The sequence below is a fragment of the Ailuropoda melanoleuca genome, chromosome 3, assembly GCF_002007445.2.
Source record: "Ailuropoda melanoleuca isolate Jingjing chromosome 3, ASM200744v2, whole genome shotgun sequence".
NCBI classification, from domain to species: domain Eukaryota; kingdom Metazoa; phylum Chordata; class Mammalia; order Carnivora; family Ursidae; genus Ailuropoda; species Ailuropoda melanoleuca.
Window position 1 is genome coordinate 41,759,724 of NC_048220.1, and position 24,294 is coordinate 41,784,017.

A 24,294-nucleotide genomic window follows, 5' to 3' on the forward strand; every position below is an offset into this window, starting at 1 on the left:
GCTTTTCCTGAAGCAGACGGTGACATGGACGCATATAGAGTCATGGAAAAGGAAGATACTGGACAAATTCAGGGCTCTTCTGGAAGGAGGATGGTTACGTAATCAACCAAAGTGTCCACTGCAGACCAATTGAATAATGCTGTCAGTGCTAGTTTTATTGTGACATTCCGAAGTGAGTTTGTTTAGATTAAATGAAAGGTTTTATTGCATGTATCTATTAATTAGAAATAATATAAAGGGTTTCATGTTGCATGCTAACACTATTGGCTGTGTTTCATTGGTTAGAGTTTCTTGTTGGGAAAGATTCTGATTTTTAGCTGGCTAGAGTGCCTGGATCTACTTAGTGAGCATAGGATGTGAGAGCTGTCTGGCTGCCTAGGTTCACATATTAGTTGTCCCTATTTTAGACTATTATTATTATTATTATTACATTCATTGCTTACATATTTTAGCTTATTAGAAATCTATTAATTCCTACCATGCCTTTTATGTAAGACATGATTCCCCATCTTTAATGTTTGTCAAAAAAATAAGATTTGACTTTTAATTGGAAGTCTATCTGCAGGAGAGAATTTCATCTTTAGATTTTTCAAATTTGTTTATTTTTCTCAGTTTATACCTTCCAGAGACCCAAGTGAATGCAGTTTGCAGAATTGCAAAGGAAAAATTCTGCCCTCTCAATAATTTTTGGTCTCTGGAAAAAAAATATGTGTGTAAATGTCTATTTATATTCAGAATATACTCCATTATTTATGTGATAAATCATTTAGCTTATGGAAAGGAGAATGGAGAGTTTTTACTCTTCAAGTAAGCTAACAGATTTAGGAATGTGGTGAAGGAATTTCAGGCAACATAAAGCATACTTTCCTGGAGGTCCAGATTCACTGCAGTTAGAATTCAAATCTGCAGCAGGCATAAAATAGCTAGTACGAAGGAACTCCTTCTTCTTATTCAGTTCTAAAATATAAAGTGGGATTTAGATTGTTTTCTAGACATTTCACTTTACTAAACAGCGTTTGGGCTGGGATGCTAATAAAATTTCTCACTTTGTGCCGGAGCCCCTTGGGCAGCTAGCTGTGCTATATCTACTCTTCTATCATTGGTGGATGAGAGCATCGCAGCGTCAAGAGGTTAAGACCCTGCAGTGGGTTAGGAGTTAAGCTCTTGCTGTTCCTGATTGCAGTTTAAGGTTCTTCCTATTTGAATGCACCTGCATGCACTGACTGGGTCAGAAGTAGTTGTCCCAAAAATTGGGGTTTTTTAATGGTGGGGAATTGGGGGAAAGGGACGCTCATATCCCCTGCAAGAGTGAGCCTGATCAAGTTTCTGGTGTCAGCACTTGTCTCTAACCTTGAATTAAAAGTTACTTACACAGCTGAGTCAGGAGGTATGTTTCCTCTGTACTTCCCACAAAACATAAGCGAAACCAAGCTTTTTTTGCCACAGTTTATTGGTTAGGTACCTTTGACTCTGATAAATTACTGAATTCTGCTATTCTAAATTAGGAAGCAGCGAGGTTTATTCCATCAACTGGATTCACAGACAATTATTTATTTCTTGTCTCCCTGTAAGAGAGAAACTATTGACTGAAAAGGAAACTCTGTTTCTATTATCTCTGTTAATGGTGAAGAGCAGTGGTGCAGATAATCAAAATAAAATGATTTATAACTGTCCTGCAGGTACGAGTGCTCTCAGGGACAAGTTCCTCATAGCATAGTAATGTCATTCGGAGCACAGAGTAGATTATTGCTTAATTAATGTTGTTTTATTGAGGTTATTATTTAAATGATTGCTTTTGTTATGAAACATGTATAATAGTCTACCGACATACGAAAACTGATGGTAAAAGAAGTGTTAATTTTAAGTGTCTATAGGTATCATTTTTTAGAAAAATATAAAGGATACATCCTGCTTTGTCAAGTGATGTATGGTTTAAAAATCACATATACATAAATTCCTTATAACTTGCTACCTTAAATTCTCAAGTAATATGTTCTAAAATATTTTGGTATGGCCCTTTTTCTAAAAGTGAGGTATATTTTTATAATTAAGCCTTAAAATTATAAATCTAACTTATCTAGCTATTCCTCACATTTTGGTAGAAATTAATAGAAGCATTAATGTTCTCATTGATTTTCAGCGTTTGTTTCAGCATGTTACAGACATTTTTATTTACTTAAAACATTTTTTTTTTTATGTAGCTGTATGTTAATGTCTCATCTTGAAGAACCAAAAGTTACAGAAGATGAAGAACCACCCACAGAACAGGATAAGAGAAAAAAGATGGTAAGTTAAAAAGTAGCTTTTACAATTTGGGAGAACCACTTATTATTATATTCTTTAGGTCTGAAAATGTCTTTTGGTCAGTTCATCCATGTATCCATCTCTCTATCCATCCCTTGTAGAATAAATGTAGCTGAGCTTTGAAATTTGTAGTGTCCTCCTAAAACAGGTAAGTTACGTTCCTAGTAATCCTAGTAGTGCAGGAAGTAGAGTTAAACTCTTAATCTGAAATAGCTTTTTCTTGTCTTAGCAGAGCAAAGGTTTTACTCTTTCACTTACAGAAAACATGTGACGCTCAAAACTCATTTAAGTTGTAATGCTTACTCCTTGGTTTTGAGGAGATACTGAAATTGCTTCATTCCCTGTTACTTCATGAATTTTCAAGTGAATTTTTTCTAAGATAATCACAGGCCTTAATTAAAATTCCTTCAAATTAACTAACTAGGAACAAAAAATCAGAGACCTCTAAAATATCTTGCCTTTAAAATTATTTGTAACCTTGAACTTATAAATATTTACTTTGACACATGAATGTAAAATAGCTACATAAGTTTAAAAATAAAGTAGCTACATAAGTCAACTTTTCCCCATTTCCTCATGGAATTTGTTGTGGTCCCCTGGCCTCACCATTACTAATTGCGTTGTGCCGTCTTTCCTCATTTGCACTTGAGAATATCAGTATCCCTCAAAAGTAGAGTAAATAAAAATCAGTATATAAGATGGTCATGGGATGCTGCTGAACACTAGTGATTACTGGTGATCGTTATTTCAGTCTGCTTACGACGTGCCCTCCTTGAATTATGCCGCACTAATCCTCAGGGGGCTTCAGTCCTCAAGGTGGAACTGACACTGCGCTGCTCTGACAACCTTCTTTTAAACTGTGTTAGAGTTGAAGCCATTTTACTTGGCATTTTCACTGGAGTGATGATAGCTTTTCCATTTGGCTCAGAGTCTATCTTCTCCTTCCTTGCCTCCACTTTTTAAAGCATTGAATATATAATTGGTGTTCTGGAAAATATAACATCTTCCTTTGTAAGATTCTAAACTTGTACATGAGTTCCAGGTGTTCTGCTCCTGTTCATTCCTCAGCTTCTGTACACACTTCATTCCGCCCTTTAGTCTGCCTGAGTGACCCTTAGCAAATTCTTCTACTCAAAGCTATTTTTTCATCCTATAGAGAATCCTCAGTAACATCATATAGTACTAATTTTAATCCTAACTGGATTTTGAAGGTAAGTGAGATATTACCTTAAGGACAGTGTAAGAGCATAGTTTCAGAAATAACACTTAAAGTTTCGTGATTCGGTTTTGTGATTTTAAGTATTGTTCGAGAGCTGGTGGTTTTATCATTATTATTCTAATCATAGGCAATATTATTTTACAGAACAACCATTATTTTTTCCAGGGGTTGATTTTTATTTGAAATTAGTCGTCACAGTAGCTTTTTGTTGTAGATTTATATGTCATCTCTACTAAGATTTCCAGTGCCTTAAACTTGCAGCATTAGTCTAATGCCGGTGATACCTCAGCATTTATGGTTAATGCTGGGATTATTTATCTTAGTCTTGAATAGGTCTAATTATGAATGCCATGATAATTTTTAGTAACTCTACAGTAACAATATTAGTTTCACTGTATCTTCAGGGTTACCAGTATAAGTAATGTATTTTTTCAGTAATTATATCATCATTCTTATAGTGTGTTATCTTTAATGTTAGAAATTTTTTGATAACTATCTAGGTGTGTCCTGGTTGTAATTTCCAAGGGAAAATATGTTAGCTGGTAGATGATTATTAACTATTATTTAAAAGAAAAACCAATCTAGTGTCAAAGGTTTTTCATTTTAAAGTGAAAATGTTTACTTACAAGGAAGAAAAAGCATACCTGCTTGGTTCCACAATTACATAATTAAAAGTTGGATTTACTTACTGCCTTTGTTGTCTTCAAGTGGTCCCTAAAATGTGGTGTCTGCATTTTAGTAGCTGCTTTGCAAAGGATAGCAGCAGTGATTGTAATTCAGAAAAGTGGATGATTAACATTACATCGAGTGTGCGAGCTGATGTTGCCTGTATTTGTGAGCGTTCTCATAGTTCGTTTTAAATAAGGATGGAATTTCCATTCAGGGAAGCTATTCAGCTGTCCAGACTTCTGATCTTGCCTTTCTTCATCCGCTCCTGTCTGTACTGCCTGTTTGGGGGGAACTAATGGAAGGTCCAGTGCAGCTCAAGCATTTCACTTCATTCCTAAGGTCTCTATCTATCCACTGTGCTCCAGGAGTAGAACGATAATTTTCTGACCTCTTCCATAAAGAATTAAGCTAATACATTAACATTTGAAGTTGCTTATAATTTTTGTCTTGTGACATGTGATTTATGAGGCATTTATAAGTTGTACTTTTACAAATTTTAAGTTTTTGAGCACATTAATGCTTTCTGGCAACTTGATGGTACTGGCCAAGAAAGCATTATTAATGAAACATTACATAGAGTAAGTAAACCTGTGTTAATGAGGTGTTTCTGATCATACTTTCATGTTAAATATTTCTCAGTGTAAGCCCCAGAAATAGTTTGGTGATCTGCTTCTGTACATAATAATCTAATTTCATGTATACTTACTAGATGCTTTAGTTGATAATGTCAGTATAGATAAGCTTGAAAATTATTAAAACTACACTAACTTTGGGGCACCTGGGGCTCAGTCGGTTAAGTGTCTGACTCTTGGATTTTTTTTTTTTTAAAGATTTTATTTATTTATTTGACAGAGATAGAGACAGCCAGCGAGAGAGGGAACACAAGCAGGGAGAGTGGGAGAGGAAGAAGCAGGCTCATAGCGGAAGAGCCTGATGTGGGGCTCGATCCCATAACGCCGGGATCACGCCCTGAGCCGAAGGCAGATGCCTAACCGCTGTGCCACCCAGGCGCCCCTGACTCTTGGATTTTGACCCAGCTGATGATCTGGGGGTCATGGGATCAAGCCCCGTGTTGGGTTCCGCTTGAGATTCTTTCTTCCTCTCCCTCTGTCACCTTTTCCTACTCATGAGCTCATGCTCTCTTTTTCTAAAATAAGTAAATAAATCTTCAAAAACAGAACAAAACCACACTAGCGTCTCATTTTCCTGTGCTGGTAGAGCAGCAGCACAAATTATGGTCTATCCAAACATCATCATTTTACATGCCTTTGAATTAGTAATAGTAATACCTTATGTACGTGACATTATCCTTTTTTCAAAGAATTTTTTTAGAGTCTCATCTTATTTACCCCTGTAACAGTTTTATGGCCAGATATTGATGAGGAAACCAAGTCACAGAGAAGTTGTGTCTTACTTAAGAGTTACAGATTCTTGGAAAGACCAAAATTAGAACTGAGCTTTTTTGACTCCTAGGCTGATGGCATTCTTTATGATTTTAATTTCTAAAATTTCTGTAGATTTTCTAAAATGTTTTGAGAAATCGCACACACCATTTTGCTGAAACTGCACAGTGTGTGGGAACTACATGTTTCAGGGGGAAATATACCAGCTTAAAACACAGCTCAGCTCCCCAAGTCACTGGAAGTGAAGTAAGTAGTACAGTATAGCTTGTATACTGTAGCGTGTACAAGAGTATAGTTTAAGTATAGTTTGTCATGTCCTTGTGATGAGCATAACTAGGAAACGGGTAGTTTGCTAATTTGTACATTTACTTTTATGGTTAAACGTAGTTTGCAGTTAGTTTGCAATTACAAACAAACGATAAACAAGAGCTAGAAAAATGACCTTGAGGAATAGCCATTGAAAGAGATTAATTTCAGGGAGAAAATTAATGATAATTCACAAAGATGCTAATTATTTTGTGAGTAGCACTGAGTACTTTATTTAAGTATTATTTTAAGTTTTTTATGTGCTTCTTGAATGCTTACTACATGACACAGTATTCTTGAAATTGAGGTTATGGCCGTGAATGGAGCTTACAGTCTGAAGAAATTATTTATGTATAATAACAATGTCAAGTTTATGAAGATTTAGTTTAAGTAATAAACATCACAGTAGTTTTCTAAATTTGTAGCATGTTCATGAAACTTGGCAGTTTTGTATATGTTTTAATAAATCAGTTAAAGAGTATGACCCTTACTTCATTGACAATAACTGTTCTCTCTCTCTCTCTTTTTTTTTTAGTTTTATAGATCTTTTGCAAGCCTTCTATTTGATTAGTTTTTTCAAGAGAAATATCATTTTGGGAACTGTTTTAACAGTATTCAAGATGATTTGTACTTGCAGTGAATTTGATTTATTTTTCATCTTTTATGTACACATATGGGAATATATCTTAATGTATTTTAGAAGAAAAATTTAGAGCTATCTTATATCTAGCTCAAGAATATGAACTATTATTTTTCCATTATCTCTCTCAAGAGGTAGATTAGAATTGAAAACATTTATGCAGTATTACAAACCAGTGAAAATATCATTTTAACATATTGTACTTTACTTTTAAGCTGCTATTTGTTGAGTGAGCTCTACAGGTGAATTTTTACTGGTTTGTAATCAGGTTGTAAGCTTTTGATAGGCTCAAATATTTATATGACTAGCAAGAGTTTTAAATTTTAACTTGTACCATATATAGGTCAAACAGAATCTACAGCCTAACTGAGCTAAATTTTGGGTGGAACCAAGTATTTGTAGACCAAATGACATTAGCACATCTGGCATCACAGTCTTCTGCTTTGGCTGTAGTACATCTAAGCAGTTTGTCTTTTACGTTGGGTTGCATTTTGTTTGATAAATTCATAACCAGGTCCTAAGTCTCATAGCAAATATAATAGATCCTGGACATGGCTTGCATATTGCCTTCAAGTGGCTGTTGTCTCTAGTGGTCCTATTGCCAAATACAGAACTGGGTCAGAGAAGGACAAGACTAGGACAGTGTGGGAAAGGATTTGTCTGAAAATCAGAGCCTACAGGTAGCTAACAGTTTTTTTCCCTTTTTTAGAGTAGGTAAACCACATCAGCCTTCACCTCTGCCTCCCTTCCCGGTTTCCTCCTCCCCCAGCACCTTCTGTCATCAACTCTTCCTGAGAACTTTTATTTGCCTTTTCAATCCATCAGCTTTCCTCATACTTTTACTTAGTAGAATTTAGAATACATTGTTGGAGAGAAAGTTAACTTGTTATCAGTTGAAAATACTCTGTATTGTTGTTTTATAAATGTTCAGTCAAAATGTAATGTTAGCAGGGCACCCTTTGATAGTGGTTGGGTTGGGAAATTGTAAACTCTCCCAGCATGCTTTTGATCACTGAGAACCAGTCAGATGATTGTTTGACCTGCTCTCATTTGCCTCTAGAAAACCTCAGCAGAGCTAGTAGAAAGAATTGTTCGCTGTCACTAATAAGGTACTGTGTTTTTCTTAGTTAACTAGCAGTAATCTTGAAATTCACGTACAAAAGGCATTTTTATTTTTCAGATAATATTATGAGATTAACCCATCATCTTATTGGTAGTTTCTGAACTGCCTCTTGAGAATCCTTGCCCTATTACATTCAGTAATGAAGGTAAATATCAAACTGTTGAAAATACTGTTTCTTACTCAGCTTGTATGCATTGTCATGCTACTTATGACTTTAGAGAGCTTTCCTGTGGCTTTTTCTCACCGTGCCCAGTTCCATTACATTTTTCCCTTCTACTTTCTTGCTACATCGTGACCTCATCCTAATTTAGAACTGCTCCTCATCCGTAGTCCTGAACTCTGGCCTTTCTCCGTCTCAACCTCTTCTTCCTTGCTAACCATTCCATGTGTCCTGGAAGTTCTGTTTTTTGTCTTAATCTGGAGTCCTATAATTATTCTTATATTCATAGTCTTTATACAAACTTATTTTCACAGACTTTCCCATCTTTTAACCTAAATTTTCTTGTTTTTCTGCTGCTCTTATCTTTGGACAAGACATGGCTTTTGCCAGCCCATGTTGAGATCCGGAAATCAGGCTTACATATTTCTTAAAAAAGATTCACATGTTATTTTGGTGTCCAACCAGGGTTGCGAACCACTACAGTAGGAATTAAACTCCCTCTCAATCTTTTGTAGACTTCTGCACTGTGACTCTACCCATCCTTTTGAGCACTGTCTGCCTTTTCTCCACTTTGTTTCCTAAACAGGACGACTTGTCTCTGTTCATGTTATATGTTTTCTTCCCTCTGTTACAGCACTCTCAGACGAGTCCTTACGTGTAAAGTAGCCCCTTCCTCCTCCTTCTCTTCACTCAGCTTACTTATTGACAGTTTCCCTCCCAAGGCACCTTCTTCACTCACTGATCACCCTTCCCACCCATGCCTAGTTACAGAAATAAACTTTGCCTCTCCTGGACTTACGTAGCATCTTCTCTATACGTCTCAACTGCTCATACCACCTTTAGGTAGGTAACCTAGCAACTCAAATCTGTGATGTCCTTGAAATTAGGAACCATGTCCCACTTATCTTTGTATATGTATGTATGTATATCTTTGTATATTTCAGTAAAGCTTTGTTGAATAAACATTTCTTGTATTGCATATTAATGTTTCTTTAACTATGGCATTCTCTTTAATTTGTAATACTTAAGGCACCTTAAGAAAATCAGTTAGCTAATAGAATATACAAGCAAAAAACTGAACTTTTTTTCTGTTTACCTTTCAGTTAAAAGATGCACTCTAAAATATACCCCTGTTTTCTTTTAGTCCTTGGAAAGCTATATTTACATTGATGAGTGTAGTGTCATTGGATCTATTTCCCTCTGCCTTAAGATTACAGAGTTCTCTCCTCTTTTCATTCTCAAAACAAATGTAGATCCATAAGCTACGACCTTTTCCCTTATCTTGCAGCTTATTAGCACCAGTGGGAAAGTAGCAATAGCACCACAAGGGCACAGTCTTCCTAATTGACTTTGTAGCTAATTAGGCCTGGCAGGAACTGCGTATCCTGTGTCTTATGGCCCATCATATTGGTGGTCTTTATATAAAATAAAAAAAAAAAAAACCCACTCCAGAAGACTGTTAACCTTTAACCTGATTATTCAGTGAAGTTGCTCATGTGGATGTTAGTCTTCAAGCTTTTTATTGCTTTAACAATGCACCCTAGAGGACATCCTTCTTGTAAAAATTTATTTTGTAACCTCTAAGCAATATTTTGAGGGATTGGCAGTATTTAGTATTATGTGGTGTAAGTAATTAATGTAAGTCTACCAAAAATTATGTCATAAATAGAAACTAGAGACGTTAAAGACACTATATGTGTTTATATCATACCTTTTCTCAGAAAAAAAATAGTGTATATGAGTATCAATGTCTAAAAATAAAGTTCTACTAATAACAATGTATAAATAAAGACCTGGGAAAATGTCAAGTGTGCATTTGGGTTGGGGAACATCAAGGACCCTAGTTTCAGAACCGTTAATTCAGAAGCTGGAGGAGGAAGTAAATTTTAGGATCATTATTGTATTTATTTAGGCAGAAATTCTTACCCTAACATTCAGGCTGTGGATTGACTTCTAGGGGAGTTTTAGAAACACCAATGAGATTGTATGCAGATTTGGGTGAGAATGTACATTTTGGGAAAGAAGGAGGTTATATATACCTTCTGTAAGATTTCTTTAGGGACTAATAAAAGGTTAATTGAAAATAATCTATTGACTCTTCTAGTACATTCTCCTTTAGGATTTAGATGTGGTTCTTTTGATTTTTTTCACACGCAAGTTTGTACTGTCTCCCCATCCTGAGTAATTTTCCTCCACTTGGTTTTACTTGGCCCATAGGCTGTATGTGTCTTGAGTAGTGAGTGAACATTGAAGGACTTTGAACCAAACTATTTTTAAGTCTAGCCAGTTGGTTATACATAATGTTTCCATGCCACCAGCCGAAAGAAATAGTAAAATTGGGCCCAGGGGCCCAGGGAGACCATGGGCTGGTGCCCAAAGGTCAAAGAACCTTGGGATTGGATTATTCTTGTTGCCTTCCCCTCCCCCCCCAGTTCACTTGAGAATTATTCATGAATATCACTCATGGTTTCCATAGCAAGAGTATGTGTTTTTAACAAACTAGTGTTTGCAAAGATTCCTTTCCAGTTTCCTCTCAGGGCCCTAAAAGTAAGAGGATGACTCTCAGGTTAATGCACATTTTATCTAGTTTCTTGAACCATTAAATGAAAGTACCCATTCAGCAAGCAGTCACTAAGTTCTGTGTCAGGTACGATGCTGGTGTGAACTGAATGTGTGGGGAGATGACAGAGAGCTAAAGATGAGGTGTGACAGGGCGATTAAGGAGAGAGGCCTTCCCCACATCGTGGATGCTTTAGACAAAAGATGTAATTTCCTTTGTTTTTTTAGATTGTAAATTTGTTAAATTGGAGTTGTTTCTTGCCAAGATGGAGATAATAGGCTTTGAAATTATCATTCAAATAGTAAAATAAGTGAAAAACAAGACAGAATACATGAAACATTTTTTAAAATACTAGAAATCAGAATATGAAGAATAATGACTTCTGAGAAACAGAAAACAAACCCAGTGAGTCCTCCAATTGTCACAGTTTACCGCCTGGAGAGAGTTTCCAGGGAGTGGCACAGGGAGCCTAGTGGTCTCTTTGATTTGAGGAGATGGAGCTGCCGAAGAGACTCAAGTTACCAGAGAAGAGGGAGCAGCCCCCTTAGAACTTGCCAGATCTTTGGAGGGTCCATTGTGAGTCTTCAGCTGAGTACTGATCAGCACACACAAATGTGGAAGTTACCCATAGCCAAGGAGAGAACCTCCAGGGAGGATATCTAGGGGAACAATACTCTGAGCTGACAGACCCAGGAATAGATCCTGCGTCAGGGTGGAAACCCCAGAAATGATAGGCTATTAGGTAGAGGATTCTGAAGTGTGTGTCAGTGGTGGTACAAAATTATCCCCATAGTAGGTATTGCTCTCATCCTGCCAAACAAAGGTAAAAGCAAAATCTGAAAAGATCAAACTGTTCCCAAGCAATGTAACCATGTCCTAGAACAAACCTCAAGACTATAGTCATACAGAAATTTCCAGTATCTAACAGGGCAGAAATTATAATGCCTGTCATGCATTAAAAACCTAGAGGCAGGGGCGCCTGGGTGGCACAGCGGTTAAGCGTCTGCCTTCGGCTCAGGGCGTGATCCCGGCGTTGTGGGATCGAGCCCCACACCAGGCTCCTCCGCTATGAGCCTGCTTCTTCCTCTCCCACTCCCCCCTGCTTGTGTTCCCTCTCTCGCTGGCTGTTTCTATCTCTGTCAAATAAATAAATAAAATCTTTAAAAAAAAAAAAATAAAAATAAAAATAAAAACCTAGAGGCATACAAAGAACCTGGAAAATATCCATACTGAGGGGGTAAAGTCAATCAATTTTAACTATCCAAGAATAGATACATATGGTGGAAATGGTAGAAAAGATCATTAAAACAGTTTTTATAACTGTGTTCCCTTTGTTAAGAAGCTAGAGAAAGATCGATCATGTTAAGTAGAGATGTTGAAGATACTTTAAAAAGACTGAAATGAACCTGTAGAAATTAAAATCTATAATATCTGGTGGGGTTAATGTAGATGAAGTATTAGGGAACAAAAGATTAGTGAATTTTGAAGACCTAGAAGTAGGAATTCTCCAAAATGAAACAGAAAAACAGATGGGTGGAGGAGTAAGCTGTGTAGGACATCTTCAGGCAGCCTGATGTACCAGTAGTTCGAGTCCCCACGTGACAAAACGGAGAACAAAAGAAATATTTGAAGAAATAATGGCCAGATATTTTCCAAATTTAATGACAACTATGAGCTCATGGGTCTAAGAAACTCAGGAAACTCCAAGCACAAGAATCGAGACTGTCCCAAAGCCATGTCATCACCAACTTGCCACTTAAACCCACTGTTAAAGAGAACACCTTAAAAGTAGTCGGGGGGAAATGAATGCATTACATAGAGAGGAAAAGAGGTGAGAATGATAACAAACTTGTCATCAGAAATAATGCAGGCGGGCGGACAGTAGAACAGCATCTTTAAAATACTGAAAGAAAAAAAACCTGTTTTTTAAAAAATTATGTCACTGAATTAATGTTTTAGAATAAGTTTTTCCTCTTGAAAATAAAAAAAAATTTTTTTTAATTTACTCCCTATGTAATTTGTGAAGTTAGCAAATTTTATTTTGGTGATAATGATAGATAGCATTTTGTTTTCTGGGTTTTTTTACTCAACAGCAGTGCTACATGTTTACAGAGTATTTGCATAATCCATAACAGTATTATAAGTGACCGCAGAAAACCTATTAATTGTCAGATTTATCTTACAATAGTACTGGCTATGTTTTGTGCTGCTGCTTGAATGAAGCCACAAAAGAGTAGGCAAGAGTGCTGGACAATCACCAGTGTAAAAGTTTGCATGTTTGTTACTTTACGGCTTGCCATCTGATTCTTTTTTCCCTTTAAAATTGCTGAGATGATTTCTTTCTTTTTTTTTTTTAAGATTTATTTATTTGAGAGAGAGAGAGAGAGCGTGCGCACATGAGCCGGGGGAAGGGCAGAGGGCGAGGGAGAGAGAGACTCTCAAACAGACTCCATGCTGAGTGCCGTGCCTGATGTGGGCCTGATCCCAGGACCCTGAGATCATGACGTGGGCCAAAATCCCGAGTCAGCTGCTTAACTGCGCCACCCAGGCAGCCCTCATTTTTTTTCTTTAGCCTTTCGTACATACTGATCTTTAAAGCCTGTAGATAGATAATAAGAAAAAGCCAGCCTACTCAAGAACTTGCCTGCTAAGAAAATCAAGTATATCCAAATTGTTCATTATGACTGTTTTTTGTCAGTATCTCATGAAGCCATTACCAAGAGGTAAAATTTGTCTTTGTGCCTCTGCCTCTTAGAAATCTTTAAAACTTAATTCTTAAACTTTAATATTAAACAACAGTTTGCAAAATTATGATTTCAAATTATTCTCATTTTGCAAAGAAAGCAGTTGTACTGTTAAAAATATACACGTTTTTATCCATGTGACTCATTTGCTATCGCTTGTATGTTGTCTAGTTAGCTGAAGACCTAATTTATTAAAATTGTGTGCAAATCCTCACACTTCTCCATTCTCTTAAAAACAGTTCTGTTTACCCTTAGTCAGGTGCCAAATAATCCTGCCTGCTGCAAGTTACACACCTGCCACTCTTGACCTCAACACACTGGCAAGAGTAGCATCTTCGAAATACATGATTTGTCTTTTGTATTTATTCAACATACATTTTTGTATGCTTACCATGTGCAAAGCATTGATCGTTATAATTAGTATTTCCTTCACTAGTGGTTATGTATACCCACAGGACCTATCTTCCGATATATGTCCATCAGGAATGTATACATATTCTTTAAAAACATTTAATATCATTAGTTTATTACAAAGCCAGTTTCCTGAGAGGATTTATTTGTTTTTATGTATTCTTTGCTTCGAGTCTACATTCCCTAAGTTCAACTACCTGACTGTTAATACTATTGTTAATGATTCTTATCTTCATTTCCAGATGATACTGAAATGTAAAAAGGGGTGTCCTAAGACACATAACTTTACCTAAGGCTGGCTGTATAAAAAAACAGTAAATATTTCAAAGTTGTAGATTGAACATAGCTTTCCTTAGAAGTGAGACCCTCAGAATCAATGTTAAACTTACCCAAGTCTTAGAAATACACTGTTTTAATGGGTCATTCAGCTCTTACAAACTGCAGACTTTGTAAGTGACATTAAAACAGTCCAAGAGGATGGGAAACAATGAATTAAAATAATCTAGCTGAGATGTAATAAAGATACAAATTGATAACCAAGCATCCTCCTGAGAAAGCAGTTCCTCCTGTGATCAAGCTAAAATGTTAATCAAAAAATAGTTTGAGATCCAGAGGTTAAGATCTTTCATAGTAGGGTACAAAATTGTAATCAAAAGATACTGGAAAGAAAATTCTATTGAAAATGCCCTTGAAACTAATAAAGTGATGGTTCCTGAGTTTCTGTTTTTAGTTTAGGCTTGAGATTAATTGCTTGGTGACCTCAATGTTGTTCTTGAGTTTTAGAAAGCAGGCAACCTCATTACCTCTTGAATTGAATTTATTTACCTGAATTGTTACTAAGAACCTTGATCACGAAGAGTTGCTACTGTTCATTTGGGAACTTCGGCACTGGGGTATTGACTCAATGTTAAATAAAGTCTTCATCTTTATACATGAAGAATACAGCCTCATCTGGGAGAATGTATTTTCAGTAACTTAGGTAACATTCCAGTGAACATTAGACTTCCTTTTCCCTTCTGCTTCTTTTATAAGGAGCCTATCTTTTGAGGGAGGCGAAATTAAGGACACTTTTCAAAGAATTGTTCTTTGTAGCAAGTTCCTATTTTGAAGACTTTCTTTTAATTATTAAAAGTAACCTGTAGGGGCGCCTGGGTGGCACAGCGGTTAAGCGTCTGCCTTCGACTCAGGGCGTGATCCCGGCGTTATGGGATCGAGCCCCACATCAGGCTCCTCTGTAATGAGCCTGCTTCTTCCTCTCCCACTCCCCCTGCTTGTGTTCCCTCTCTCACTGGCTGTCTCTATCTCTGTCGAATAAATAAATAAAATCTTTAAAAAAACAAAAAAAAGTAACCTGTAATTCTTTTAAAACCCACAGAATTAGTTATGAAAGGAAATACCCTTTTCCCAAGGTAGCCTTTAGTAACATAATATTTCTTTACAAAGATTTCATTTACATTATATAAATATCTGTAGTTCATAAATAAATACTATACAGTGTATTATGCTGCTTGATTATATTTAAAAATAGTAGATACATGAGCATACTTCCACGTGCCTGCATCTGATGACATTCCGTTGAATGGATCTCCATCGATGTGTATCTTGAGCAGCACTTTGTAAAGTATGGTGCACAGACAAAGGGGGGTGGTTCCTGAAACTCTTTCAAGTGTGTTATTACTGCATAACTGATATTAGGAATCAGTATTGCGAATTAGGATATTATTTACCGTGCTAAAATATTATTTTTTCTTTTCATCCTGGGGACTTTTGCCCTGGTGGTGCAAAAACAGTCCTGGGTATCCAAAGGTGGGTATAACTGCTGTCACTTGATCATCAGTAAAGTCAATGGCAGCAAACTCTGCTAGTGGTCATCGTATTTTTTACTACCGTATACTCAACAGGTTTTTTGTTTGTTTTTTTAAAGCCAGTTTCATTTAGGAACGTCTTTGATGAAGTAGTACAAATTACCAATTTTATTAAATGGCCACTCTGTCACAATAGGGATATTCTCTGTGACAGTGGTTGTCTTGAGGAAAAGTACTTTGTGATAGAGTTGGGAGCTGAATTAACTTTTTCCTGCAACACCATTTGAACGTGGAAGAATGGCTGACAGATAACCATTCAGACGGATATTTGATGTACATTTTCTCAGAAGCAGGCCTCACACTTTAAGGAAAATGACTAACAGTCAAACCTCTGTGTCCACTGGTGGTATGTGAATTATTCCATAGCCTGGAGAGTATGATAGTTACAAAGTAGTAACTTGTTGTTCAATGTACTTTCTCTAATTATGAGCAAGGCTGAGCGTTTTCCAGATTTTTATAGTTCATTTATATTCCTTTGGTGAATGACTTGTTCTTACCCACCCCCTTTTTCTATTAGAAATGTTATTTGGTTGTTTGCTTTTGCTTTAAAATAAGAATTCTCTGATACATTGTATTTTCCAAGAATGGCCATGCACTTCCCATTCCACATGCTGTTCTTACAGTGTGACTTTGACACTCTTTTTCATTCAGAGGCTGGGTCTGTATTTCCTTTCCTTGAAGTTGGTCAGTGTTGATGATGCTTTATGACTTCCGAGTCAAATCATAAGATAGAGCTTCCACCTCGTCCCCTAGAGATACTTGTTCTTGGAACCCAGGTACCAAGTGTCCACAAGGAGAATGTGGGTCTTATTTTGCCAACTGAGGTCCCAGAAAAGCGCTAGCATTCACTGAAGACACATGAATGAGTGGAGTGACCCTTCAGATGATTCTCCAAGGTGGTGTCACTCGCCTCTAGCCTTCAAGTCTTCTCAGGTGAAGCCCACAGATGATGGAGCAGAGACCATCCATCCTTATTCTACTCCACAGAATTCATTAATATTAAAAAAATTGTTAGTTATGTTATGCCACCTAATTAGGAGTAGTTAGGCAGTTCAGAAACCTGAACAACCTCTTGATAGATACAGATATGAGCCCTTAATTCCTCATCTATGTTTCATTTGGTTTGTTTTTTGATTTTTGTCATTTAACCAGGAACAAAATTAAATTGATTAGCTTTTCGTTGTAAAGGAAAGTGCCCATTTTGTGGAACTATGGGTCGTGTCCCAGTGGGTAAATCATGGAGGGATTTTATCAGATTTAGAGTGCTGGAGTTAGTCACAGAATGGTTTTGTCAGGGATTGATTGATCAGAATTTGTAAAGCATCAGAATTTGTAAAAAGACAGTCACTGGTCTTGATTTTCACACCAGTCTCGTTATAGCCCCACTGGATCAGTTCCTCAGTTGTCTTATCTTGGAACACAGGGATCGAAGTCAGCTGTGTTAAAAGAGTGTGGGTTTAGATTACTTGTCTTGCGTTTCATAGTTGAGCTTAGTTTTTCTGTTGTCTGAGTCCTAGAACAGTCTTGCAGGTTGTGGTCTGCTTCATTTCACAGGTGTGCTCTTACAGCTATCCAGGGGGTCTTCTCACCCGCAACCCCATTTCATCAGACTCCTTTTCCGAAAGATGAACTGTCAGCTTCTGGGGTGCAATCAGTCCAGATCTGCACTGCTCTCGGGAGGTCTCTGTTATGGCAGTGAGTTTTCCAGGCTGGTGGTTTTCATCTCTTTCGTCATCCGCTGTTTGCTTACTTTTGACTTTGTTTTCTCATTTTGGTCTCATCTGGCTTTATGGTGTGCGCAGAATGGCTGCCCCACGCTCAAGAATATAATTTCTCTTGTTTTTACAGGTCTGTTTATTTCATTTAAACCTTTAATCCAAGTGAAAATTTTTTGCTGAAAGAGTGAAGTGTAGCATGTTTGCCTTTTTTTAGATACAGCTAAACGAATCAAAAGCCTGTCTTTTCCTACTGTTTGGAAGTGCCACCTTTATCAGATACCACACTGCCAGCTTTGCACGGATCTGTTTCAGAACTCCACATGATAGTTCATTGCTGACCTATTTTAATTACTGTAGCCTAACAGTGTATTTTAATCCTCATTGATGATACTTGCAAGGTTATTTTACTTGCAAATTTATCATTATATAATTTTTAAGATAAACTGAACACTAAAGAATTATTTAAAAATCTCAATTGTAAATGGGAGTAATGCTGGGCACCTGAGTGGCTCAGTCCGGTAAGTGTCTGCCTTCTGCTCAGGTCGTGATCCCAGCATCCTGTCCTGAGATTGAGCCCTTCAAGGACTGGCTCCTTGCTCAGCAGGGAGTCTGCTTGTCCTTTTCCCTCTGCCCTGTTCCCCCCACCTCCGACTTGTGTTGGCACTCTTTCTCTCTCTCTCTCTCTCAAATAAAAATCTTAAAAATAAAATAAAATGGGAGTAATGCTAATTGGAAAACACCAAAAACAGTATTGTTTGAAAGTCAGAGGTATAAGATTTTGGCTATTTTAATGGTAATAATTGCAGGTTTATTTTCCTTTTAGGGTATTTTGTAAATCAATCTAATAATACTCCAGCTTGTTCTTTCAAACAGTGCATTGAAAGTCATTGCTTCTTTGTGGTCTCAACCTGAGATAAAGACATAGCTTATATGAAAAGCTAAGGTGTACTACCACGATTCAGGGGCAAATGAAGAAAATATAAGAAAGAACATGTTCCTTTACATTAATTTAAAACCACCTTAAAATAGCTTAATTCTTCTCTACATAGTGATATGTTCAAAAATAACACATAACTTCTGCTGAAAGGGGATTTATTAAACTAAGGCATTTACTTATGAAATGGTTTGGATGTCATTATATCCTAGCCACTTTAATTCATTTTTATATGAACCCAAGCAAGGTGAAATGATCTGTGACAGACTTTAATAGTGCTTTGCACAGTTTTATACTGACTTCACATGTCATGTGTGATAATGAATGTGAATATCATATTAATAAGTCATTTCATTTTTGCGGAACTGTGCCCTTGAAATAAAGCACTTTAAAATAAAACAGATGTAAAAGGGGAAATGTTTTGTTATAGAAACTATCCAGGTGTTGTGACTTTGTTTCAACGTAAACATGAGTCAGTTTCTTCCCCTCCACTTTTTTTCTGAGCTGCAAGAAACTGCAAAGGAGAAACTAATGAGTTTCTTTCTTAACCCATTACAGTATGTCCTTGTGTGAGTTAAGTGGTTACATTTACTTCTAATGCAAACAGTAGGTCCGTGTTTAATAGGGGTCCTCAACTAAGTGTTATTTTGTTCCTGCACCCCCCAGGGCACTTACAGCATTGTCTAAAGATATTTTTTATTGTCACAAGGCTGAGAAGTACTATTGTAATTTAGTGGGTAGGAGCCAAGGATGTTGCTAAACATCCTAGAATACTCAGAACAAGTAATAATTTATTTTACTTCAATGAATATTGGGTAGTAGGAGGAGTGTCACTTCAGAAACATTTATTCAGTTGTCTGCTGTGTGCCAAATAACAGCCAGCTTGTATAGGGCCTGCTGTGCCGTATGATAAATGTGGGAGGAAAAATAATCCCTGTCACCCCCCCCCCCCCCCCCGGCAAAGAAGTCCACGTCCTAATCCCTGGATCCTCTGAATATGTTATGTCCCCTATGGATATGTTTGGTTACATTGCAAAGTAGAATTAGGGTTGCTTATCAGGTGATTGATTGTAAGGGGGATTATCCACGTGTAATCGGGAGAGTGCTTTAAAAATGGAAGAGACTGGCGAAAGAGAGGGTCAAAAGGATGCAGTGTCAGAAAGACTCAGCAGCGTGCTGTTGCTTTGAGGACAAAGGAAGCCTCTAGATGCTGGAAGGGTAGAAAAATAGGTTCTCCCCTAGGGGCAGTCCTGTTGACACACCTTGACTTTAGCCCAGTGAGACTGTTCTGGATTCCTAATCTATAGAATTGTAAAATAATAAATTTGTGGTAGTTAGGGCAGCTATAGAAAGCTAGAAATTTGGATTTTGTTTGGTAGGAATAGGGAGCCATCAAATTTCTCATCAAAGCAAAACTACAGTGAGGTATCACTCAAATCTGTCAGTGGCTAGAATGAAAAGACAAGAAATAAGAAGTGTTGGTGAGCTTGTGTAGAAAAAGAAACCTTTGTGCACTGTTGGTGGGAATGTAAATGGGTGCAATCACTGGAAAAAACAGTATGGAGGTTCCTCAGAAAATCAAAACTAGAAATAGTGTATGATCCATTAGTTCCACTACTAGGTATTTACCCAAAGAAAATGAAAACATTAATTTTAATTCAGAAAGATACATGCACCCCTGTTTTTACTGCAGCATTATTTACGATGGAGAAGATAGGGAAACAGCCCAAATGTCCGTCATTAGATGAATGGATAAAGAAGATGTGGTGTATGTATATACAATGGAATATATTAACTCAGCTGTGAAAAAGAATGAGATCTTCATATTTGCAACAACTTGGATGGACCTAGAGGGTATAATGCTAATAAGTAAAGTAAGTCAGACTGAGAAAAACGAATACCATATGATTTTACTCATCTCTGGAGTCTGAAAAACTAAACAAATGATAAACCAAAAGCAGAAACAGACCCATAAATACAGAGAATAAACGGATTGGGGGGGATGGGCAAAATGGATGAAGGGGAGTGGGATATACAGGCTTCCAGGTATGGAATGAAAATCATGGGGATGAAAGGTACAGCATAGGGAAAATATTCAGTGGTACTGAATTAGTGTTGTGTGGTGACAGACCATAGCTACACTTGGGGTGAGCACAGCATAAGGTACAGAGTTGTCAAATCACTATGTTGTACGCTTGAAACTAATGTAACATTATGTGTCAGTGATACTTCAATAAAAACATTGTCATCAAAGACATGGCTTGGTCAGATTTTTGCTCTAGAAAAAATTGTACAGCCACATTGTACCACGAATTTACTTATTCTTCTGCTGTGACTGTGACTGCATAAATGACAGCAGACCATAAATCTTCAGGTATCATTTGAATGTGCATTTTGTATAAATCCCAAATTCTAGAAATACTGTGTCCACATTTTCATAGTCACATCCATATTTCATGGGTAGAATACTTTGTTTACCAATAGTTATTACTTTTCCTTATTTCAAACTAAAGTTACCCACGTGGATCATTGAATCATAATTCCTTAGCATACTTATATATAAATTATATAAATATTCTTTTTTTAAAGAAAATGGCCATTTTATAAATGTGACTCGTTCCTATACTATAGGCTTTCTTGTTTCCTTTTACATTTCTACAAACTCTGGAATTATTAACCACGAAACTTCTCCATTAGTCTTTACCTTTTCATCATCCCTGAGAGCCTGCCACCTTGTGGTGTCCATGGCACTAAAACTTTTTTTTTTTTTTCAAATTTTTATTTAAATTCTAGTTAGTTGACATATAGTGTAATATTGGTTTCAGGAATAGAATTTAGTGACTCATGACTTAAGTATAACACCCAGTGCTCAATACAAGTGCCCTTCTTAATACCCATCCCCTACCCACCTCCCCTCCAGCAACCCTGTTTGTTTCCTAGAGTTCAGCATCTGTTATGGTTTGCCTCCCTCTCAATTTTCATCTTACTTTATTTTTCCTTCCCTTCCCCTGTGTTCATCTGTCTTCTTTCTTAAATTCCACATATGAGTGAAATCATACGGTATTTGTCTTTCGCTGACTGACTTATTTCGCTTAGCATAATATACTCTAGCTCTGTCCACATCATTGCAAATGGCAAGATTTCGTTCTTTTTGGGGGCTGAGTAATATTCCAGTGTGTGTGTACACCACATTTTCTTTATCCATTCATCAGTTGATGGACATTTGGGCTCTTTCCATAATTTGTTGTTGATAAGGTGCTGTAAACATCAGGGTGCAGGTGCCTCTTTGAATCACTATGTTTGTATCCTTTAGGTAAATACCTAGTAGGGCAATTGCTGGGTCGTAGGGTAGTTCTATTTTTAACTTTTTGAGGAACCTCCATACTGTTTTCCAGAGTGGCTGCACCAGCTTGCGTTCCCAACAACAGTTTAAGAGGGTTCCCCTTTCTCCACACCCTCGCCATAATCTGTTGTTTCTTATGTTATTAATTTTAGCCATTCTGACAGATGTGAGTGGGGTGGTATTCATTGTGGTTTCGATTTGTATTTCCCTGATGATGAGTGATGCTAAGCATCTTTTCATGTGTCTGTTACAGTCTGGATGTCTTCTTTGGAAAAATGTCTATTCATGTCTTCTGCCCATTTCTTTTTTCTTTTTTTTTTTTTTAATTTATTTATTCGACAGAGATAGAGACAGCCAGCGAGAGAGGGAACACAAGCAGGGGGAGTGGGAGAGGAAGAAGCAGGCTCATAGCAGAGGAGCCTGATGTGGGGCTCGATCCCATAACGCCGGGATCACGTCCTGAGCCGAAGGCAGATGCTTAACCGCTGTGCCACCCAGGCGCCCCTTCTGCCCATTTCTTAACTGGATTATTTGCTTTTTGGATGTTGAGTTTGAAAAGTTCTTTATATATTTTGGATACTAGCCCTTTATCAGATATGTTATTTGCACATATCTTCTCTCATTCTACAGATAACCTGTTAGTTTTGTTGTTTCCTTCCCATTGCAGAAGCTTTTTATCTTGATGAAGTCCCATAGTTTTTTTTGTTGTTGTTGTTGTTGTTGTTGTTTTATTTTTTTTTTTTTAAAGATTTTATTTATTTATTTGACAGAGATAGCGACAGCCAGCGAGAGAGGGAACACAAGCAGGGGGAGTGGGAGAGGAAGAAGCAGGCTCATAGCAGAGGAGCCTGATGTGGGGCTCGATCCCATAACGCCGGGATCACGCCCTGAGCCGAAGGCAGACGCTTAACCGCTGTGCCACCCAGGCGCCTCAGTTTTTTTTTTTTTTAATTGAACAGCTATAGGTGCATGTTATAATGGTTGTTGGGTGTTTGTTTTGTTTTGAGAGAGAGAGAGAGAGGGCATGCGCACGTGATGGGGGGTGGGGAGAGAGAATCCCAAGCAGGCTCCATGCCCAGTGTGAGCCCTGATGCAGGGCTCAATCTCGAGACCCTGAGACCATGACCTGAACCAAAATCAAGAGTTGGTTGCTCAACCGACTGAGCCACTCAGGCGCCCCTACACTACATAGTTTAAATCATGCATGAGGTCATGTCAAGTACTCCAGCAAATGTAGGTTAAATAGCCATAGAATAGTTTCCTTTTCCAGAAATAGTAAATTAATGCAGGTCTTTAAATACAGCAGTTTCTTCGATGATTTTGCTGTATCAGCAGATGGTCACAATAGAAAGGTTTTTTCCCTACTCATTCCCATCATATTCTGTCATTTTTATAAATCTTTAATGGTTTATACTTTGATGAAATGATAATCCGAGTTTTTGAAATAGATTGGGAGCACTGACTTACTGTTAAATTTTCTTGCCTTTATAAGTTCCCTTTTAGGTTTCCTATTCATACCACTTTTTAACCTTTCATCTGATAGCTTTAGCTTATAAAGCATTTTATCAAAAAACTTGAGATTCTCATAAGATGTGCCCAGTGATCTCTCTTCTTGGAACCATAGAGGCAGTTGGAGCAGTAAGGAGATGTAAGGGAGCAGGTGTTTCCTATAATGGGGGGCTCACGCTTGTGGTGTTGATTTCTCAATCCCTTTCATAACAGTATTGGCAGAAATAAGTGATATTCAGAGAACTCAATCCAAAGATGTTATTTAAATTGTAAATAGAAATCTCATCTGATTTTTCCTGTTTCTCTTTATCCTCTTTCCACTTTCTTTATCATCTGGAAACTACATTTAACTGGATCAATGTACTGTGGCACATGTTTGGCTTTATAGTATATTCTCTCACAGAATGGACCAACATGAATATTGATGTTATTTCTGGAAAGGAAGTAGTAGAACACAGGAACTACTGAGAAGTAATCCATTCAGATTTGTCTAGTAGGCTTTTTTCCTAATTTAAGAACACTGATTGCACACCCCTAAATAGTCTGTTACACTTTGTTATGTAGTCGTTTTACTTTGATAATAACATGAACGGAAGGAGGATATCTTTCTATTATTTATTAGTTTAGTGATGCATTAGAATTGATTTTTTTTAGTATTAAGTATAACTCTATGAAGATCGTCCTTAATTTACTGCTGTAATTTATAGGATTCTAAAAATGCACCTATGATCATAATATTTTTTTAAAAGATTTTATTTATTTATTTAACAGAGAGAGAGACAGAGCACAAGCAGGGGAAACAGCAAAGGGAGAGGGAGAAGCAGCCTCCCCACAGAGCAGGGAGCCCGACATGGGGCTCGGCCCTGTGATCGTGACCTGAGCCGAAGGCAGACGCTTAACTGACTGAAGTGCCCCTGATCACAACATTTTTAATGGTGCAAAATTTTGTGTTCTCCTTAAACATTACCATTTTGTGGTATCTCCTAATCCTTATGGCCTTCTGAGTAAACTGATGCTAAGGATAGCCTGTGGTGGTCTTGGGATCTTACATGTTTAGTTGAACCTAAGATGGTCTCCTACAGGTTATGTGGTCACAGAACTGAACTATGTAATCAGTAAACTTAATTTAGTGCCTGTAAATAAAAATTCTGTCCTATGATAGAGTATATATTTTTTAAATGTTCATGAAATGTGTATAAAAACTGAGCATATTCTAGACTTACAAAGGAGACCAAATTTTTCAGAGTAGAAGTAGTACAAATCATGTTTTCTGACTACAATGAAGTAAAACCAGAATTAAACAAAGGTTGAAAAAAATACTGGTCACATAAGGTTTTTAAAACAGTATTTTATTTTATTTTATTTTATTTTATTTTATTTTATTTT

General features: G+C 37.1%; 1 protein-coding gene across 1 annotated transcript in view; it reads left to right on the forward strand.

Moving 5' to 3' along the window:
- Nucleotides 1-24,294, forward strand: part of IPO11 (importin 11) — a 191,904-nt gene that overhangs the window by 160,469 nt on the left and 7,141 nt on the right. Inside the window, exon 29 of the mRNA XM_034655635.1 lies at nucleotides 2,202-2,286. Coding sequence (XP_034511526.1) covers nucleotides 2,202-2,286 — 85 coding nt within the window. The remainder of the gene's footprint in view (nucleotides 1-2,201; nucleotides 2,287-24,294) is intronic.